The sequence below is a fragment of the Scyliorhinus canicula genome, chromosome 8, assembly GCF_902713615.1.
Source record: "Scyliorhinus canicula chromosome 8, sScyCan1.1, whole genome shotgun sequence".
NCBI classification, from domain to species: Eukaryota; Metazoa; Chordata; class Chondrichthyes; order Carcharhiniformes; family Scyliorhinidae; genus Scyliorhinus; species Scyliorhinus canicula.
Window position 1 is genome coordinate 190,801,440 of NC_052153.1, and position 21,632 is coordinate 190,823,071.

At 47.5% G+C, this 21,632-nt stretch overlaps 1 protein-coding gene across 1 annotated transcript in view; it reads right to left on the minus strand.

Moving 5' to 3' along the window:
• Positions 1-19,545: 19,545 nt before the first annotated feature.
• Positions 19,546-21,632, minus strand: part of nat8l (N-acetyltransferase 8-like) — a 110,971-nt gene continuing 108,884 nt past the window's right edge. The window contains exon 3 of the mRNA XM_038805906.1: positions 19,546-21,474. Within this exon, the coding sequence (XP_038661834.1) occupies positions 21,107-21,474 (368 nt within the window). The 3' untranslated portion in view covers positions 19,546-21,106. The remainder of the gene's footprint in view (positions 21,475-21,632) is intronic.

The window sequence follows — 21,632 nt, forward strand, 5'->3', positions numbered from 1 at the left end:
CCAGAGATTTTATATTCAAATGTAACAGTGCTTGTCATATCATAGAATGTACAGTGCAGAAGGAGGCCATTCGGCCCATCGAGTCTGCACCGGCTCTTGGAAAGAGCACCCTACCCAAGGTCAACATCTCCACCCTATCCCCGTAACCCAGTAACCCCACCCAACACTAAGGGCAATTTTGAACACTAAGGGCAATTTATCATGGCCAATCCACCTAATCCTGCATATCTTTGGACTGTGGGAGGAAACCGGAGCACCCGGAGGAAACCCACGCACACACGGGGAGGATGTGCAGACTCCGCACAGACAGTGACCCAAGCTGGAATCGAAACTGGGACCCAGGAACTGTGAAGCAATTGTGCTAACCACTGTGCTACCGTGCTGCATCACGATGAACTAGTGATTGTAATATTACAATAAACCAAAAATTATAAAATTAAAATCTAACAATGATTGTAATATCACAATGAATCAGATTATAATATTACAATACACCAGAGTTAGCGATTTTACTAAATGGGGGTAAAGTTCCATAGGGAGCGTGTTGAGCCGCATGTTTCCAGGTGCACACAGTGCAGATAATCACAACGCTATCTAACGTCACTCGGGATAGAATGGGGACTCAGTGGGGAACGTGTGGCCGAGGTCACACAGTGCCAATAATCACAACGCTATCTAATGTCACTCGGGATAGAATGGGGACTCAGTGGGGAACGTGCGGCCGAGGTCACACAGTGCCAATAATCACAACGCTATCTAACGTCACTCGGGATAGAATGGGGACTCAGTGGGGAACGTGTGGCCGAGGTCACACAGAGCCTCGTTTCCTGCATCAAGGGGCTTTTCCATTATTAAATGGTATCCCGATCTCTGGGGCCCCCGACATGACCTCCGACCCCCGACATGACCCCCCCCAGCCCCAACTCCCTATAAGGGGGTCTCCAAGGGCCTCCTTGGGAGACCCTGACGAGTGCCGTTCCATCTAGTCCCTGTTTGTGGAGACCTGTATTGAACGGCGCTCGCCCAAGGTCTCCGAGGTGAAGTAGACAGATCCCAACGCCTCGGGAAACTGCATATTAGTGCGACTAGCTGTCTCGCTCTAATATGCAGATTTGCCAACAAGTGATCCCACCCACAATGGGTGGGATTTACATCGCAACGTCTCGCGGTGAGGTATTGCGAGTTGTGTAGTTCCTGAAAACGGGGTCTCCCGGCTGCTATCGGCCACACTGCGCTGCACGCGCTACTTTCTGGGTGTATTGTGGCTGTTTGAATGAACCAGTGTTTGTAATATTACGCTCGCTGCATCACCAACGCACAGTGACAGCCGTGTGTACCATCTACAAGATGCACTGCAGTAACTCCAAGGTTCCTTAGGCAGCACCTTCCAAACCCACGACCACTACCATCTAGAAGGACAAGAGCAGCAGATACCTGGGAACCCCACCACCTGAAGGTTCCCCTCCAAGTTACTCACTTCCCTGACTTGGAAATCTATCGGCCTCACTGTCGCTGGGTCAAAATACGGACACTCCCTCCCTAACAGCATTGTACGTGTACCTACACCACATGGACTGCAGCAGTTCAAGAAGGCAACTCACCATCACCTCTTTTTTAAAAAATAATTTTTATTAAGATTTTCACAAAATATAAACAACAAAACAATATTAACAGAGTAACCATTGTAAAAACCCAAGACCAACACCCACCCCCCTACAAAAACAACTACTAAATCGAAAACAAAAAAATGCAAACAACAGAAAGTAAAGAGATAACACCCGCCACATCCCACAAACCCATGTACACACTTCTCCCTCCCACCAAACCCAATCCTCCCCTCCCCCCCCCCCCCCCCCCCCCCCCCCCCCGGTTGCTGCTGCTACCGGCCTATTTCCCTACCGTTCTGCCAGGAATTCCAGGAAAGGCTGCCACCGCCTAAAGAACCCCTGTACTGATCCCCTCAGGGCAAATTTCACCCTCTCCAATTTGATGAACCCTGCCATATCATTGATCCAGGTCTCCACGCTTGGGGGCCACACATCCTTCCACTGAAGAAGAATCCTCCGCCGGGCTACTAGGGACGCAAAGGCCAGGCACCGGCCTCTTTCGCCTCCTGCACTCCCGGCTCCACTGCAACCCCAAAAATTGCAAGTCCCCAGCCTAGCTCCCACCACCCTCGACACCGTCCTTGCTACCCCTTCCAAAACTTCCCCAGCGCTGGGCATGCCCAAAACATATGGGCGTGGTTCGCTGGGCTCCCCGAACACCTAGCACACCTGTCTTCGCCCCCGAAAAACCTACTCATCCTCGTCCCAGTCATGTGGGCCCTGTGCAGCACCTTGAACTGTATGAGGCTAAGCCTCGCACAGGAAGAGGAGGAATTCACTCTCTCCAGGGCATCCGCCCACGTCCCCTCCTCAATCTCCTCACCCAGCTCATCTTCCCATTTACCCTTCAGCTCCTCCACCGAGGCCTCGTCTACCTCCTGCATTACCCGGTATATGTCCGAAATCCTCCCTCCTCCAATCCACACCCCCGAGAGCACCCTGTCCCATACCCCACGTGGGGGCAGCAAGGGGAACCCCTCCACCTGCCGCCTGGCAAACGTCCTAACCTGCATGTACCTAAACATGTTCCCCGGGGGGGAACCCAAACTTCCCCTCTAACTCCCCCAAGCTCGCGAACCTCCCATCCACAAACAGGTCCCTCAACCTCCTAACACCTACCCTGTGCCAGCCCAGAAATCCACCATCAATGCTCCCTGGAGCAAACCGATGGTTCCCCCGTATCGGGGCCTCCATCGAGCCCCCCACCTCTCCCCTATGCCGTCTCCATTGCCCCCAAATTTTGAGAGCAGCTACCACCACCAGGCTCGTGGTATACCTCGTTGAAGGGAGCGGCAACGGCGCCATTACCAGCGCCTCCAGACTCGTGCCCACACAGGACGCCATCTCCATCCTCTTCCATGCTGCCCCTTCCCCGTCCATTACCCACTTACGCACCATCGATGCGTTGGCAGCCCAATAGTACCCACAGAGGTTGGGCAGCGCCAGCCCCCCCCCTATCCCTGCCCTGCTCCAAAAACACCCTTCTCACCCTCGGAGTCCCATGCGCCCACACAAATCCCGTAATACTCCTGTTAACTCTCCTAAAAAAGGCCTTCGGGATAAGGATGGGGAGGCACTGGAACAGGAACAAAAACCTCGGGAGCACCGTTAGCTTAACGGATTGCACCCTCCCCGCCAGTGACAGCAGTAACATATCCCACCTTTTGAACTCCTCCTCCATTTGCTCCACCAACCTTGTGAGGTTGAGCTTGTGCAGGGCCTCCCAGCCACCTGGACCCCCAGGTACCTGAAGCTCCTCCCTGCCTGCTTCAGTGGGAGCCTCCCAATCCCCTCCTCCTGATGCCCCGGTTGCACCACGAACAACTCGCTCTTGCCCAGGTTGAGCTTATACCCAGAGAAGCCCCCAAATTCGCTGAGAATCCTCATCACCTCCAGCATCCCCCCCCACCGGGTCCGCCACATACAGCAACAGGTCGTCCGCGTACAGCGACACTCGATGCTCCTCCCCACCCCGCACCAGGCCCCTCCAATTCCCTGACTCCCTCAACACCATGGCCAGGGGCTCAATTGCCAACGCAAAGAACAAGGGGGACAGGGGACACCCCTGTCTCGTCCCCCGGTACAGCCGATAGTACTCCGACCCACCATCACCTTCTCAAGGACAACTGGGGATGGGCAATAAATGATGGGCCTGGCCAGTGACACCCATGTCCCTAAATGAATTTAAAATTTAAAAAAAATATTCCAGTGATTGTAATATTTTTCAAAGAATTTACAGAGCAGAAGGAGGCCATTCGGCCCATCGAGTCTGCACTGGCTCTTGGAAAGAGCACCCTACCCAAGGTCAACACCTCCACCCTATTCCCATAACCCAGTAACCCCACCCAACACTAAGGGTAATTTTGGACACTGAGGGCAATTTATCGTGGCCAATCCACCTAATCTACACATCTTTGGACTGTGGGAGGAAATCGGAGCACCCAGAGGAAACCCACGCACACACGGGGAGAACGTGCAGACTCTGCACAGACAGTGACCCAAGCCGGAATCGAACCTGGGACCCTGGGGCTGTGAAGCGATTGTGTTAACCACAATGCTACCATGCTGTGGGTCCCGGAGATGTAGGTCCCAGAGATGTAGGTCCCAGAGATGTAGGTCCCGGAGCTGTGGGTACCGTCCTCAATTAATACTTTAAGTCAGTCTTCACGATGGTAAAAGGCGATGCAGGTGTAGACATCAGTGTGAAGGACTGTGAAATATTAGAGTAAATTAACATAGAGGGAGAGGAGACACTAGCAGGGTTAGCTGCCTTTAAAGTGGATACGTCGGAAGACACAGATGAGATGTAGTTCATGCCCTTGAGGGAGACAAAGGATGAGATATCAGGGGCACTGGCAATAATTTTTAAATCCTCTCTGGAAACAGCTGAGTAGCCAGAGGACTGGATGACTGCGAACATTGTAGGGGTAGACAATGAAATTATCGGCCAGTCTGTCTAACCTTGGCGATGGGGAAGTTATTGGAATGAATTCTGAGGGACAGAATATATCTGCACTTGGATGGATATGGATTAATCAGGGATTTGTTAATAGTAGGTCGCATTTGACAAATTTAATCAAATTTTTTGAGGAGGTAAGCTGGAAAGTTGATGAGGGCAATACCTTTTATGTGGCCGATATAGACTTTAGCAAGGCTTTTGATAAGATCTCCCGTGGCAGGCTGGTCAAGACAGTAAGGGACCATGAGATCCAAGGCAAAGTGGCACATTGGAGCCAAAATTGGCTGAAAGGCAGGAAGCAGAGGGTGATGGGAGAGGGATGTTTCTGTGACTAGAAGTCTGTTTCCAGTGGGCTTCCGCAGGGATCGCTGCTGGGCCCTTGCTGTTTATGGCCTACTTTAATGATTTGGATTTAAATGTATGGGGGGGGCATGATCAAGAAGTTTTGGATGACATAAAAATTGGTAGAGTGGTAAATAGCGAGGAGGATAGACGTAGGTTGCAGGAGGATATCAATAGACCGGTCAGGTGGGCAGAGCTGTGGAAAATGGAATTCAACCTGCAAAAGTGTGAGATCATGCGCTCGGGGATGGCCAACAAGCCAAATTAATGAAATTATGAATGGTAGGACCTTGGAAAGTACTAAAGATCAGAGGGAATGTATATCCACAGATCCCTGAAGGTGGCAGGGCAGGTAGGTAAGTTGGTTAAGAAGGCATATGGGATACTTGCCTTTATTCACCGAGACATGGAATACAAGTGCAGGGAGGTTATGATGGAGCTGTATAAAACGCTGGTTAGGCCACAACTGGAGTACTGTGTATGGTTCTGGTCACCACACTATAGGAAGGATGTGATTGCACTGGAGAAGGTGCAGAGGAGAATTGCCAGGATGGTGCCTGGGCTGGAGGGCCTGAGCTATGAGGAAGGATTGGATAGGCTGGGGCCGTTTTCATTGGCGCAGCGAAGGTTGAAGTGGGACCCGATTGAGGTGTTTAGGATGATGAGGGGCATAGATAGAGTGGATAGGAAGGTACTTTTTCCATTAGTAGAGGGATCACTAACCAGGTTTAAGGTAAAAGGTAGAAGGCTAAGAGGGGCGTTGAGGAGAAACGTTTTCACCCAGAGGGTGTGGGAGTCTGGAACTCGCTGCCTGAGATGGTGGTTGAATCAGAAACTCTCGTGACATTGAAGGAGTATTTAGAGTTGCGCTGCCATAACCTCCATGAATATGGGCCAAATGCTGGAAAATGGGATTAATGTCGTCAGACAGTTGACTGGTGTGGATATGATGGGCTGAATGGCCTCCTTCTGTGCTGTAAACATCAATGAATCAGTTTGTAATATTACAATATACACAATATCACAATGAACTGGTGGGAATAAAGTTCAATTTCTTGCTTCGAGGAGGTGCAGTAATGACATTAATCAAAGTGGAAGAGTCAGGTGGAGTGCATAAGCAGCAGCCTTTACAATATCTGGTTTGGGGCTTTTCACAGTAACTTAATACTTGTGACAATCAAAGGTTATTATTATTATATCTCTCAACATTACAACAATTCAATCGCTCAGTATTAGAATAGCGAGTTCTCTTTTGGGAAGGGGTTTGTAGAAGCAGCAGGTATGAGCCTGCCACCAGTGTATTATTATATCTGATATCAGATAATAATAGGTAATGCAGGAAGCACTCGGCAGGTCCAGCATTGTCTGCGGAGAGAGATCCCGAGGCATGGATTTCCTCTCTTCCCCGCTGTCGGAAAAGAAATGCCAGCCCGAAATCAATGGACTTTCTGCTGATTCGTAAAATTTTCCATTCCCACCCGCGATGGATCCCACCACAAGCAGGACTGGTATATCCCGACCAGAGTTCACGGTTCAGCTCTGCATCCTTTTGTCAGTTCAGGATGGGAAGCGTTTGGTGCCCCACATCCGGAGAGGCGGTGGGGAATGCATCCCCGTCAAGTCTGACATGTCCGCTGCCATTTCGCTCTCCAATGAACGTTGGTCGGCAGCAAAGCGGGACTTCCGTCCGCGCTTGTAAATCCCGCCTTGGAGGGCTGTCAGCCAACTTAGCTCTCTAGCCCATCCAGGCACAGCACTGCAGAGGCCGGAAGAGGTACTGCGGCGCTGTGCCTGAGCCCCGGGAACCGCAGTGATGGTAAGTACCAGGGGGCCCTGGACAGGGTAGGGGATGCCCAAGGGGAGTTTGCCAGTGAGCAATCACGGTGTAGGCCAGCTGGGGAGAAAAGGCCAGAGGTCATGTGATTCTATGGAATTCCCTGCCCAGTGAAACAGCTGAGGCTCCTTCATTAAATGTTTTTAAGGTAAAGATAGATAGTTTTTTGAAGAATAAAGGAATAAAGGGCTATGGTGTTCGAGCAGGAAAGTGGAGCTGAGTCCGCAAATGATCAGCCATGATCTCATTGAATGGCGGAACAGGCTCGAGGGGCCAGATGGCCTACCCCTGCTCCTAGTTCTTATGTTCTTATGTCTCCTGTCCCCAGTCTGAAGAGACCTTCCGGTTGAGGTATCCTCCTCCCCCTTCTAATCCAAGATCGAGGATGAGAACTTTTTGTGTTTCCCACCCTCAGTCATTGAGTACCTGCCAGCCTAAAAATTGAGGCTGGATGGGAAGAGGCCCTTCCGAGGCCACTTCATGGCCTTAATTGGGCGACTTCCCATCTGAGGCTTTGTCCGCCCCACCATAAAATCGTATCCCAGTCAGGCAGGATCCCGGAGGTACGGGATCCTGGATGGAATCCTGTCTGTTTTTCTATTCATGTTATTCCGAGTGGGAACGAGGTCACTGTAAGAGGTCGATCACGTGATGTACCGATGACATCATGGGCAGTTTGGGCAGGCTAACCGTCTGCACTCGCAGCCTGTGTGAAAGCACCTTCCCAATAAAGTTCTTGTTTGTTTTGTACCTTTGTGGTCTGCAAGCCTCTACTTTAAAACTACCGCTCTGTCCATGCAGTTTTATGCTCTCTCCCTGCCTGAGAACCTGCTTGTGAGGATGGGGGAGGGGGGGGGGGGTGAGGGGGTAAAATTCTGGCCACACCAGTGCTCCCAGAACTGCACAGTATCTCCAACATTTTATGTTCCTATGAAAGATTTCCAGCAGCCACAGTATTTGATTTTTATGCTCTGGTGGTACCCCAAAATATTGGGTCCATTACAAAATCAGGTGATTTAGTTGACTTTGCAGTACCCAAAACACGAAATCATTTGCAGAACCTTTAATTTGCATTTATTGATACAATATTTACACAGCATTGCTTTCATAATACAAGTCATCATCTTTACAGCTTCCCTTATAAATATGCATCGAAAGAACCACGCAGTACAGCACGCATTTGCGAGCGTGACACCAATCATTTTACAGTTACAATGGCAACCTGCTGTCCAGTTAAAGTGCCTGCAAACCATCAGCCTCAGAATAATACATCCTGCACATGGATTGAATCTTCTTACAACAGAATAGAAAACATTGATTGTGCAAACACATGAATACCACACTGGTATAAGCAAAGGACCATGAGGCCAACTCTGAGATCTTTAGCTTTTGGAAATCTTAACGTGAGACAGCAATGGGTTGTCCTGTAAATCACTCCGACTACCCCCCCCCTCCCCCCACCCCACACCCAAAAAACATTGAGACCTGCTCAACATGTCAGACCGCAGTTTAATTGGTGACGACTAAAAACATTACACCCACTCTGATGAAGCTGGTTATAATTAGAATTTCAGTATGAAAGGACAATCAGTCTTACTTTAGTCAAGGCCTGCTATGGTAATGTGTTCTTACTATTATCAGTGAGTTTTTTTTGGTTGCCTGCCCTGATTGCATACAGGTTCTGGTAATTGACAGTACTGGAAACTAACCTGTGAAATGAAAGATGCATCACCGAAAGTAACAGCCTGGGATCTGCCAGGCCGTTCCAATTGCAATGCAATCATTCCACAAACAGCCATACAGCACTATGATACCGAGCTTCCTTCGACACTCTGACATGGGGCTTCAGTCTTGTCTCTAACACTGGGCTTCAGTCTAGACCATGACATCGGGCTTCAGTCTAGACCATGACACCGGGTGTCAGTCTGAACCATGACACCGGGTGTCAGTCTGAACCATGACACCGGGTGTCAGTCTGAACCATGACACCGGGTGTCAGTCTGAACCATGACACCGGGTGTCAGTCTGGACCATGACACCGGGTGTCAGTCTGAACCATGACACCGGGTGTCAGTCTGGACCATGACACCGGGTGTCAGTCTGGACCATGACACCGGGTGTCAGTCTGGACCATGACACCGGGTGTCAGTCTGAACCATGACACCGGGTGTCAGTCTGGACCATGACATCGGGTGTCAGTCTGGACCATGACACCGGGTGTCAGTCTGGACCATGACACCGGGTGTCAGTCTGGACCATGACACCGGGTGTCAGTCTGGACCATGACACCGGGTGTCAGTCTGGACCATGACACCGGGTGTCAGTCTGGACCATGACACCGGGTGTCAGTCTGGACCATGACACCGGGTGTCAGTCTGGACCATGACACCGGGTGTCAGTCTGGACCATGACACCGGGTGTCAGTCTAGTCCATGACATTGGGCTTCAGTCTAGACTCTGATATTGGGGCTCCAGCCTAGACTCTGACACCGTGCTTCAGTCTAGACTGACACCAGGAGTAGGATGGCCTGTAATGGTGAGTATCGTATGGTCCTCTTGTGCCTTTAACAGATTAGGAACTGGGGGTATAAATATTCCACACTGAGCATTCTTGTCAACAGCATTACCTTTCAATCATTGACTTCAAACTGTAACATTACAGCTGACCAGCAGCAGGAAGAAACGTCTGGAGGACATCTAACTTTTAGGTAATGAAATGGACTGGATACATGCCTAGAAAACCAGACATCTTCAATTTGTACAATTGTGCATTTTCACAGAAAGCTTTGATACATTCAGTCACGAGACAGTTTCCCATTTGTTGCCATTAAACTTAGTTATAAACAATTAAAGATAGTGCTTTGTTTCAATATTTCTAATATATATATATACATATAAAAAAGTTTAATCGCATATTTCATTGCAGCAAATCTGCTGAGTCGACACCCTTTACTAATCTGTCACCTCCAGCACCAGTGGGAGGGGTGCATGTCTGTCCCTGGTGCCATCAATAGTTCCAAGTATCCATTGGTAGAGGGTATCAAAAACAAAGGAGAGATCTGAAATCCTGGCCCTCGGGTCCACAGGAGGAGGAAGAGGAGCTGTTGGGGGTGTGCATCCAGCCACCGGTGAGTGTACAAAACTCCAGTCAGACATAAACTCTACAACCACAAACGCTAATGTCCACTGCACAATAAACCAATGCACAATGGTTTTTATATAAGAAAGGTGGCAGCAATATCTCACCAAAACAAAAAATGCATATTTGTTAACAGAAAGGGTTGAAGCAACATTGTTGATCGAACACCGTGCTGGTGGATGTTGGAAGGCTAAATGTTGTCCGATGTCTTAACGAGACTAAAATGAACATATCATAAAATTTACAGTGCAGTAGGAGGCCATTCGGCCCATCATGTCCACACCGGCCCTGGGAAAGAGCACCCTACTTAAACCCACACCTCCACCCTATCCCCGTAAATCAGTGACTCCCACCTAACCTTTTTAGACACCAAGGGGCAATTTATCACGGCCAATCCACCTAACCGGCACATCTTTGGACTGTGGGAGGAAACCGGAGCACCCGGAGGAAACCCACGCACGCATGGGGAGAACGTGCAGACTCTGCACAGACAGTCACCCGAGGCTGGAATTGAACCCGGGAGCTGTGAGGCGGCGGTGCTACCCACTGTGCCAACGTGCCGCCCTGGCATTCACCAGGGAGAAGCTCACATAAGTAGTGGATCTTTGACCTAGGATTTTCAACCATACATTCCATTCCCTGATCAATCAGCACTCGGACACTGAGATGCTTGATTGTACCACAGGCATCACCTTCGAACGACTGTAAGAAGGTCTACTGATGGGCATTCTCTATCAGCAGTAGGCAGCTGCCAAGTAGGCTGTGATGTTTAGCTCAGTGGGCTAAACAGCTGGTTTCTGATACAGAACAAGGCCAGCAGCGTGGGTTCAATCCCCATACCAGCTTACCACAACAGGCGCCGGAATGTGGCGACTAGGGGCTTTTCACAGTAACTTCACACTTGTGACAATAAGAGATTGATATTCAGTACCCGGACATGGGCTTCAGTTGAGCAATGCAGATTGACATTTCAAATTGCTGCACATCCAACCAACTTCTGAAACAGTAATAATGTCCTGATAGGAATAATGTGTTAACCATATCGTGCACAGAGTGTCAGGCAGCCACAGTCCAGTGTTTCCACAGCGACAGTGAGGGTAATTATTCGATTTTTCCCCTCCCCATCTAAGGCATCCATTGTCATTGCTGAGGAATTTCCAAATTAAAAATGTGCACTTTGGCAACAGCAGTGGTTTGGCTAATTGATCCGGCATTTGTGGGAAATATTCCCAATTCTGCGAGGGCAGCTGGGGAAAGGTGAAGGAACCGCCTTGCTTTCAAAATGCCCTTTTAGATTTAAAAAAATGCCCAATTCAAAGTCGATTGCCTCTAATGTTTTAAAACGAGTTAACACAGTTTGAATTTTCGTACTCTGGTTTCCAAGCCTTTCATCAGCTTTTAATTGAACATTTTTGTTCAAATAGTTTGAAGCAGAATTGCAAACATGGAGAGGAGACAAATCATCCCAGCAAATGAGATAAGAAGCCTATCTGAGTTCAGGGCCATTTCGATTGCAGAGTCAGCACAGTCAGAATGTCCCAGTCCATGTTAATATTAGCTAATACGTTAACATGAATAGGGGATTGATTGGTTAAAAGATGGGAGGCAGAGATTAGGATTGGCTAGGTTGTCAATCAGTGGTGTGCTGTGCGAATCAGTACTTGGGTACAGTTATTCACAACCAGCATGGCTTAGACGAAGGGAGCAAGCGTAAAGTAAGTTGCGAGGGGACACAAATAGCCAAATCCTCAAAGCAGGGTCAGGGACCTGACACCCAGATGAATTTTCTCCCACAATGTTATTTTTAAATGTAAATTCCTTAGTTGGCCAAAGAGATAAGCTTGGCACCCAATAGGCGGCACAGAGCGCTGCCTGTCTGGTGCCAGTGGTAAAGGCAGCCGCACTGAGGTCTGATACTGCCTTGCCGAACAGAGGCACCACGTCAGAGAGCCGTGGAGGCTAGATGATTGCTCAAGCATGCGTCCAACTAAGATGATGCGCACCGTTCCAGCACAGATTACTCCAGGGTCCTTCCCTGTCGCAAGGTGAACTTTTCTTTGGCTCTGCGGTCAAACTGACAGCGCTGCACCAGACTGTTGGGGTGGGGGTCGTCAAAATAAATATTAAAAGTTGCACTTTCAGTGGCACAGGCCGCTTAACAAGATCCTGTAGGACCTCAATGGAACTTTGATTAGAAGCGAGCGTCAATCCCCCTGTCCCTCTGCTAGCCCATTGAATATTGTCCTAAAGGCTTCAGAATCCTGAGCAGAGCCCAGTGGCCAAGGTTTTGAGATTGCAGAATCTGACCCTCTGAAAATTGGAGTTTACAGGGGAGTATTGACAGGTTAAGCGAGTGGGCAAGGAAGTGGCAGATGGCGTAAAGTAGGGAGAAATATCGGGTTATTCACTTTGGTCGTCAGGATTTTTTTCAGGTGCTGAGAAATGATTAAATATTGGTGTTCAGAGGGAGTTGATTGTCCTGGTGCACACAGCAGAGAGAGTTAACATGCATGCATGGCATGTACAAAATTAGGAAAGACCTGTCTCCCCTCGCTGAGGGGTCAATTGCCAGGAGACATATGTTTAAGGTGGTTGGCAGAAGGATTAAAGGGAGCATGAGGAAAATCTTTTTCACCCGGAGCGAGACGGGCATCTGGAATTCACTGCCTAAGTTGATTGAAGCTTAAACGCTTAACTTGTTCAAAAGGGACCTGGATCTGTATCTGACATGCTGAAACCGGCAAGGTTATGGATCAGGCGCTGGGAAACAGGATTAAAATGAATGGTTAATTTCTTTTTTTCCCTCTTTATTGACCAGTGCGGTCTCGATGGACTGAATAGGGGCAGCAGGGTAGCATGGTGGTTAGCATAAATGCTTCACAGCTCCAGGGTCCCAGGTTCGATTCCCGGCTGGGTCACTGTCTGTGTGGAGTCTGCACGTCCTTCCCCTGTTTGCGTGGGTTTCCTCCGGGTGCTCCGGTTTCCTCCCACAGTCCAAAGAGGTTAGGTGGATTGGCCATGCTAAATTGCCCGTAGTGTCCTAATAAAAGTGAGGTTAAGGGGGGGGTTGTTGGGTTAGGGGTATAGGGTGGATACGTGGGTTTGAGTGGGGTGATCATGGCTCGGCACAACATTGAGGGCCGAAGGGCCTGTTCTGTGCTGTACTGTTCTATGTTCTAATGGCCCTTTCATGCACCATGGCCTTTCTATGGTTCTAACAATTAGTGAAGAAAATTGAACGTTATCTTCATTGAAAGGGAGTTCATAGGAAGTTCATAAGATATAGGAGCAGTATTCGGCTCATCGAGTCTGCTCCGCCATTCTATCATGGCTGACATGTTCCACATCTGCTACCTACAATGTTACAGACCAAGAGCTGGATTGCAAAATCAGCTAGAGCACCTCCTCCCTAGATCACATGATCCAGGAGTGGGAGTCGGCAATTTAGCCCCCCGAGCCTAACACCCTCAATGTGATCATGGCTGATCCCATCCTAGCCTCAACTCCACTGTCCTGTTCATTCTCCATAACTCTTCAACCCATTACCAATTAAAACTCGGCCTAACTCCTCCTTAAATTTACTCACTGTCCCAGCATCGACCGCACTCTGGGGTAGCGAATTCCACAGATTGACAACCCTTTGGGAGAAGTAGTTTCTCCTCAAATCGATTTTAAATTGGCTACCTCTTATTCTAAGTTTATGACCTCTCGTTTCAGAATGCCCCTCATGAGGAAGCACCTGTCCCACGTCTACTTTATCCATATCTTTTAGCATCTTGTATACCTCGATTCGATCTCCCCTCATTCTTCTAAACTCTAGAGAGTACAGGCCTAAACTGTTCAATCTCTCCTCATACGACAAACCCCTCAACTCGGGAATCAATCTAGTGAACCTCCTCTGAACTGCCTCCAATCCCACAACATCTTTCCTCAAATAAGGGGTCCAAAACTACACAATACTCCAGGTGTGGTCTTACCAATGCCTTGTATTGTTGCAACAACCCTTCCTTACCTTTATACTCGATTCCTTTAGCTATAAATGCCAACATTCCATTTGCTTTCCTTATTATCTGCTGTACCTGCAAGCTCGTTTTCTGTGACTCATACACAAGGACACCCAGATCCCTCTGCATCAGAGCACCCCGAAGTCCCTCCCCATTTAGATAATAAGTTGCCTTTCCATTTTTTCGACCAAAATACATGACCTCACACTTATCCACGTTAAACTCCATCTGCCACATTTTGGCCCCCTCGCCTAACCTATCTGTATCCATTTGTAAGGTTCTTATTTCCTCATTGCAACTTACTGTCACACCTATTTTAGTGTCATATGCAAATTTGGCTATAGAACCTTCTATCCCTGTGTCCAAGTCATTAATATAGATTGTAAATAGCTGAGGCCCCAAGGACCAAACCCTGTGACACCCCACTAGTTACATCTTGCCATCCAGAAAAAGACCCATTTATCCCGATTCTCCATCTCCTGTCCATCAGCCGGTCTTCTATCCAAGCTAATAAGTTACCCCTACTCCCATGTGATCTCGCCTTGTGAATTAACCTCCTGTGCAGTACCTCATAAAACGCCTTCTGGAAGTCCAGACATAGTACATCTACAGGAACCCCATTATCAACTTTGCTTGTTACATCTTCAAAGAACTCAAGCAAATATTTGCCCTTTGTAAAACCACGCGGATGCTAGGGGCTGGTTTAGCTCACTGGGCTAAATCACTGGCTTACCAAGCAGGCCAGCAGCACGGTTTGATTCCCGTACCAGCCTCCCCGGACAGGCACCGGAATGTGGCGACTAGGGGCTTTTCACAGTAACTTCATTGAAGCCTACTCGTGACAATAAGTGATTTTCAATTTTTTTTCAACTCTGATGGATATCGCTTTGGCTTTCCGAATGTCCTGATATTACGTCCGTGATAATTAATTCTAACAATTTTCCAACAACAGATGTTAAACTAACTGGTCTATAATTCCCAACATTCTGCCTCCTTCCCTTTTTGAATAAAGGCATTACATTAGCATTTTCCCAACACTGGAACCATTCCCGTATCCAGGGGATTTGGGAATATTAAAACCAATGGATGCACTATCTCGGCTGCCAGACAAGCATATGAAAATCTTGTTGTAATTATACAGGGATTGGCTGAGAAGACACCTGGGTTGCCAACTGCAATGAAATGTATTCCTGGAGGTTTCATCACATGACCTGCCTCCATGAACCAGCCATCAAGCGGCCAACACACCCATCCCTGTGACTCGCTACCTTCCTGCACCAATCGGAAAGCAGAGAGACTCATTACCCAATTGGACAATGTTTGCCTGTCGGGCGAGTAACCTTCCCCCCTCCCCCCCACCCCTGGTGTTGTAAGACTTCTTACTGTGACCACCCCAGTCCAACGCCGGCATCTCCACATCATAACACCCAGACAGAAAGCCAACCCTACTCTCCACAAGTCACCCCCACACCCCCCCCCCCCCCCACCCCAAACAACTTCCCGCCTCCCCCCCTCAAGCTAAGTCAAGCACAGAATGAGCGGGCAAGGCAAATCTCCCTGCTGACGTTTCCACCTTTCCTCTACTGTGAACCAGGGAAGCAGTCGAGGAGAGCGCAATCATAGGGACGAGGCTGTGATTTGAGCTCCAGCCCAATGAACAGAGTGAGGGAAACTCTTCATCGAAAGAGCTACTAGCCCACCTGAGATTTCTGAAATATATATATACAAGTTAAATGGGTCAGCACTTACACATTCAGTAAGCCAACAAAAGTAACGTCCCTTTAAAGTTTGTATATTGAATCAGTGTACAGCTAACATGAAGCACATTTACATGCATAAGTTAACGATACAAAATTAATTTTTACTGCAAGGACACTCAAGTGTCATTGATGGATTGCAACCGGCCTCTGAAAACATTTAAAAGTCAATTATCAAAGTACGTATTGTTACTGAAAACAGGTTTACCATTGGCTGTTCATTGTATTTCCGGATGCCAGTTTATTGCTGAATTGGACAGTTAAGGCTTAAAGGGACGATACAGCGAAACTCAAATTAAAGAGCGACTGGGGGAATAAAAAGAAGAAATTAAACTGTGAGAAGACAAAGGTTTGGCACCTGATTGTTATAAACACTCAGCGCATCTGTACAAATTTCCTTCATTCGCTAATCTCTTTGTTTATTTGTTTCAATTTTTAAAACATTTATTGACGGGATTGAGGGCATCGCTGACTGGGCAAGCATTTATTGCCCATCCCTAATTACTCTTGAACTGAGACCATTTCAGAGGGGGCAGTTAAAAGTCAACCACATTGCTGTGGAGCTGGAGTCACATGTAGGTCAGACCAGGTAAGTTTCACGGCCACCGTTAGACCTTTAATTCCAGATTTTTATTGAATTGAAATTTCACCATCTGCAACCCGGGACCCCAGAGTGTTACCCGGCGTCTCTGGGTTACTAGTCCAGTGACAATACAACACTCCGAATGTTTTAAAGCAAGTGCTTGAAGCAAAATGTAAATGCTAGGTAAAACGCAGCTGGAAAAATACATCTGAGTCCCCAAACATCGGCCTGTCTTTTCATGGGCTAGATGCCAGCTGACCTGCTGGATATTCTCCAGCATTTCCTTCACTTAAACGCACGTATTCATATTTAACATGGCTCAGTGTTGCCCTGGAGTTAGCAAAGGAAGAAATTATATACCATGGTGCTGAGAGATTGTGCTTCAAATATCATTTGATATGTTGTTAATTTTGTGGACACTTGCACAGTAATGCACTGAAAGTAACAATTTGAATGAAGACTTTTCTACAGCTCTTCCCAAAGAAGATTAAGTAACTGTCTCCTTGCAGGTAATTTGTCACTAATTAGATTGGCCATGATAAATGGATTGGCCATGATAAATTGCCCTCAGGTGACAATGTTACGGGTATAGAACGGAGTGGTTCGGTGCATGCTCAATGGGCTAAATGACCACCTTCTGTACTGTATGAACTACTTTGGTCACCTGTACGGCCTCATCATTGCTCAAGTCTCAGTAAACATAACCGACTTGATTAGAGAGTCGGGTTTTCACAAGTAAGACCCATTTAGCTGTTTTGCTTCTAACTAGGGGCTGGTGTAGCACGCAGCTAAATCGCTGGCTTTGAAAGCAGACCAAGCAGGCCAGCAGCACGGTTCGATTCCCGTACCAGCCTCCCCGAACAGGTACTGGAATGTGGCGATTAGGGGCTTTTCACAGTAACTTCATTGAAGCCTACTTGTGACAATAAGCCATTTTCATAGTAGGGGTTGTTGGATAGTGATAAAACCTGGGACCTTCAGTGATTGTCTTCTTCCCATACCCTGGTCTAATATGGAGATTTTCCTCCTAATTCATTCATGGGATGTAAGCCAGCATTCATTGCCCATCCCTACTTGTCTTTGAATAGTTCCGGCTATCCGGGGTGTTGGTACACACACAGTTTTGTTGGGAAGGGTGTTCCAAGTTAGATTCCCCGCTGGGTCACTGTGCGGTGTCTGCACGTTCTCCCCGTGTCTGTGTGGGTTTCCTCCGGGTGCTCCGGTTTCCTCCCACAGTCCAAAGCTGTGCAGGTTAGGTGGATTGACCATGATAAGTTGCCCTTAGTGACCAAAAAAGGTTAGGAGAGGATATTGGGTTACGGGGATAGGGTGGAAGTGAGGGCTTAAGTGGGTCGGTGCAGACTCGATGGGCCGAATGGCCTCCTTCTGCACTGTATGTTCACAATCTATTTTGGGTGTTATTTATATGAATGTAGGCCACTGGGCCTGTCATGTCTGCTCTGCCATTCGATAATATCATGGCTGATTTAATTGTAACCTCAACCCCACATTCCTGCCTACCCTCCAAACCCCCTTGTTCATCAAAAATCTATCCAGCTCTGCCTTAAAAATATCCCAAGAATCTGCTTCCTCTGCCTTTTGAGGGAGTTCCAAAGATTCACGACCTTCTGAGAGAAAAAGATTCTCCTCATCTCTGTCTTAAGTGGGACGTATATACATTACGATAAATGCATTACTGTGCTGCTAAACTTGCCTATTAGAATTCAGTTTTATTGCTTCTCTATATAATTATGAGGAAGGAGAAATTGGTAACGGAACCCCTTTGTATTCTCACGCATGTTAAAACCTTTCTTCATTCAAGGCTTTTCTGTTTCGCTCAATCCTTCACCCTTGTACAGCTTGGTGGCTAGATCAAGGCAGGAGGCTGAGAGGAGGTTACCTGTCAATGCACCTGAGCAGGGAACCAACTGTGATTGGCCGAGGGGGGTTGGGGAAGAGACTTCAAACATAAAAGATCTTCGGTTGGATCTGGAGAGCTGAGGATGGTGGCGCACATCTGGCGGAATAAGACACTAAAACCCTTCAAAACCAACCTATCGGTTTGAGTAGTAGAGCTCGCGTCTTAAGACAAGCACTGAAACCGATTACGTGGCCCACCGCTGTGAGCAAAAGGCAAAAACAGACAAAAGTCCAAATTCTGAAAGAACGACTTTCAGAATTAAGTGTCTTTTTCAGATCTCTGAACCTGCTGGGAAACATCTCCAGAGCATTTGGAAGCTGGGGCAATTGACCAGACTGTGAGAAACGGCCCCAAGTCTAGACATTCATCAAGCTCCATTGACTTTCTCGTATCAAATCCAATTGTAACTCATCCATTGAATAACTTGGCTGATGGAAAAAGAAGGTGTCTTGGGGCGACTTGGAAGCAATACACTATCCAATGCAACACCAAAAAATAATCCACTTCTACTTAAACTAGAGTCCATTTTCTTAAATGGAGCAACCCTATATTTACACATATTAACATACTTTATTCTGTAGCAAAAAATAATGATCCCATCGCCTGTAGCAAACTGGTATCACACTCATGGTTCGACATTAATGCTATGACGGGGTTGAGACCCGCTGCCCCCAAGAGGCCACCTTGATCTCCTGACCTCGGCCGGGCGTCACCGTGGGGAGGCGCCAAAGGTCATTCGGTGATCACCCTCTTGCGCCTCCCAGTGGCCACCTTGGATATGGCCTCGTTAACCGCCAGGCCACGATCCAGAGAGACTGAGGAGAGAAACAGAAGAACCTATTGTTACGAAAATTAATCTGGAAGTAAAAAATAAAATCGCCGAGGTTCCATTTGGAGCGACACACAATAAAACAGCCCTTTCACTCGTGGAGTTCGATCTGTGCTTAGTCCACAAGAGCTGCAGGACCGATGTAGACCAATATTGCACCGGTTTGAGAACTGCAGCAAACCCACCATCGCCAGCGAGGTACAATCTATGTACAGAAAATGACCGAAAAATAATTTGGACTGATGTGAGAGATCTTCACCACTTCAGGGTATCTGCATCTTGACTGTACATTAAAAGCCAAGAGATATTAATTGCCAATGAAATATTACTCTTAAAAATGAAAAATCGGCTTGTGCCGAATTTCGGCATCTTTCAGAAAACATCAGCGTAACAAAAATAAACAAAGCAACCAATCTTTGTCCTTTAACCAGGAATGACTTTGTGAAAAAGTATCTTTTTTCTTACACACACGTACCCACACGCTCACATATTTCTATTACAAAGTACTGATACTAAAGTTCTTTACAAATCATCGAGGATCAGCGTCTCTGAGAAAGAAACTGAAGTGCATTTCCAGAAGTTTCTTTTTTTTATATATATATATATATATATGTAGAACAATTTCCATTGTTAAAACTAAAATTCAGCTACTCGTTTTTTTCTTGTTCAGAATTCAAGACAGACATTCAGCATGCAAAAAAAAAATGCTTTTTAAGATATACACAGTTTTTATTTCATGATTACGGAGCTATATCCTTTGTCTTATTATTCAGGCAAGCACTGTACACATACACTTAGGGTACAGACACATGCCAATTGCATTGCTTCTGCATTCTACCAGTCACATTTGATGTCATTAAAGCAACTACCATAGCAACATTAAGCAAGGCAGCAGAGACCAATCACGACTATTATTAGTAAGTAATAATAAGATTTTTTTTTTTTTTGCTTATGGATTTTGTGTTTTAATATTGTATATTATTGTTTTATTGATTGCAAGAGCCGTTTCTCCTGGTTCCCTACTTGCTATTTTTGGACTCTGCATTTATCATTGATATGGTGGGCGAACAGGGTTGAGGGGGGAGGGAGGGGGTGCGTTTCCCTAGAAATCGCAGCCTACCTCCGTTCAGCTCAAATGACATCATTCAGCTCAAGCAGAAAGTAAAAATGAAAAGAGGAACCAAAAGAAAAACCCTAACGGCAGCATAACTACTTGAGTACGCATGCAGTTTACTCACTGTCACGCAGGAGAAGGATCAAACTAAATGCTTATTTTACAGTATGCAACATGGGATCAAGAACATCCAAATAACTAAGTCTTGCTGGTTTGTGAAGACAATGGAAATAAGAGTCATGTTATTGGATGCACCTTTCTCTGATTCTTGCTCTCTCTCTCTCTCTCTCTCTCTAGATTGGCAGGATGCAGCACATCCTCGACTTAATTTTTCTTTTTTAAAAAAAGTGGGTACAAGTGAATCAGGCCAGGCCCAGGCCCATCCCAGTCCAGCCAGGAGTGATCTTCTCGGCGTTGCAGCAATTCCTCAGCATGCAGCAGGGAAAGCTGGGTGTGCTTCCTCCTCAAACTCCATCATTCGATCTCGAAGGCTGACACGGTGACACTGGCGATGGAAGAGAGTTAAGATTCACAAGCATGGGAGGGAGAAGCTTGGAGGGGGGGGGGGGGTGCGGGCAGGGTGGGAAAGAGTGCTGACCACTGATCATCACAGGTAGTACATTAAACGCGTGAGCAATGATCCATCCCCGAATCAATCCATGCTCTCTCCCAAAAAGCTACGCCAATGCAGTAATTGTTGCCGCATCCAGACTGTGTGACTGATGGACTGATGGAGGTCTAGTTGAGGGTAACTTGGGTCGTGCTGTATGTTGACCCCAGCCAGACATGCTGCATACAGTAAGAATATTAGCTGTGGGCAGGTTGCTTGATCACAGGCACGACCATCCGACAGCAGGTCTAGGGCGATCGTAACCCCCATCGGCCATGAGGAATTAAGGGTGGAAAGGACGAGGGAGAAAAAAAAAAATCAAAAGTATTACGAAGCATCGGGCATTTGACTCTGGTGTTTGTAAGGGGAAGGGGTGAGGGATGGGTAAGAGGTGAGCCGGGAAACGTTTACTCTTCACGGAGGAGCAGTCGGTAGCGGTGGTAACGAAGCTGAAAAAACATTTTCTCCAAGACTGAGTGGTTCATCCCCGGGAGCACGTAGTGTTCAGTGACGCCCACGTATCTGAATCCCAAAGACTCGTACAGCTTGTGGGCGGCCGGCTTGACAGCAGTGGTACCCAGCACCACAGCCGAATAGTTATTGAGAACTGCGAACTCCAGCACCTTCCGACCCAGGGCCTTGGCAATGCCCTTCCCTCGCTGGTCAAAGTCCACAGACATGCGACGGAGCTCCACCGTGTTATCCTCCTCGTTGCCTCTGGCAGCCACGATGCCCACAACATTCCCGTCCAGAACCGCAACCCAGAAGCAGGAACCTATGGAAAGAAGAGGAGCGGGCTGAATATTTTGAGTTACCTGGGTTCCTGTTGACAAGGGTACATCTTGACTTTGCAAATGTGTCCATTGCCTTGAATGGACGCCGAGATTAAACAAACGATATTTAAAAGTCACTGCAGACCTTAATGCATCAAGT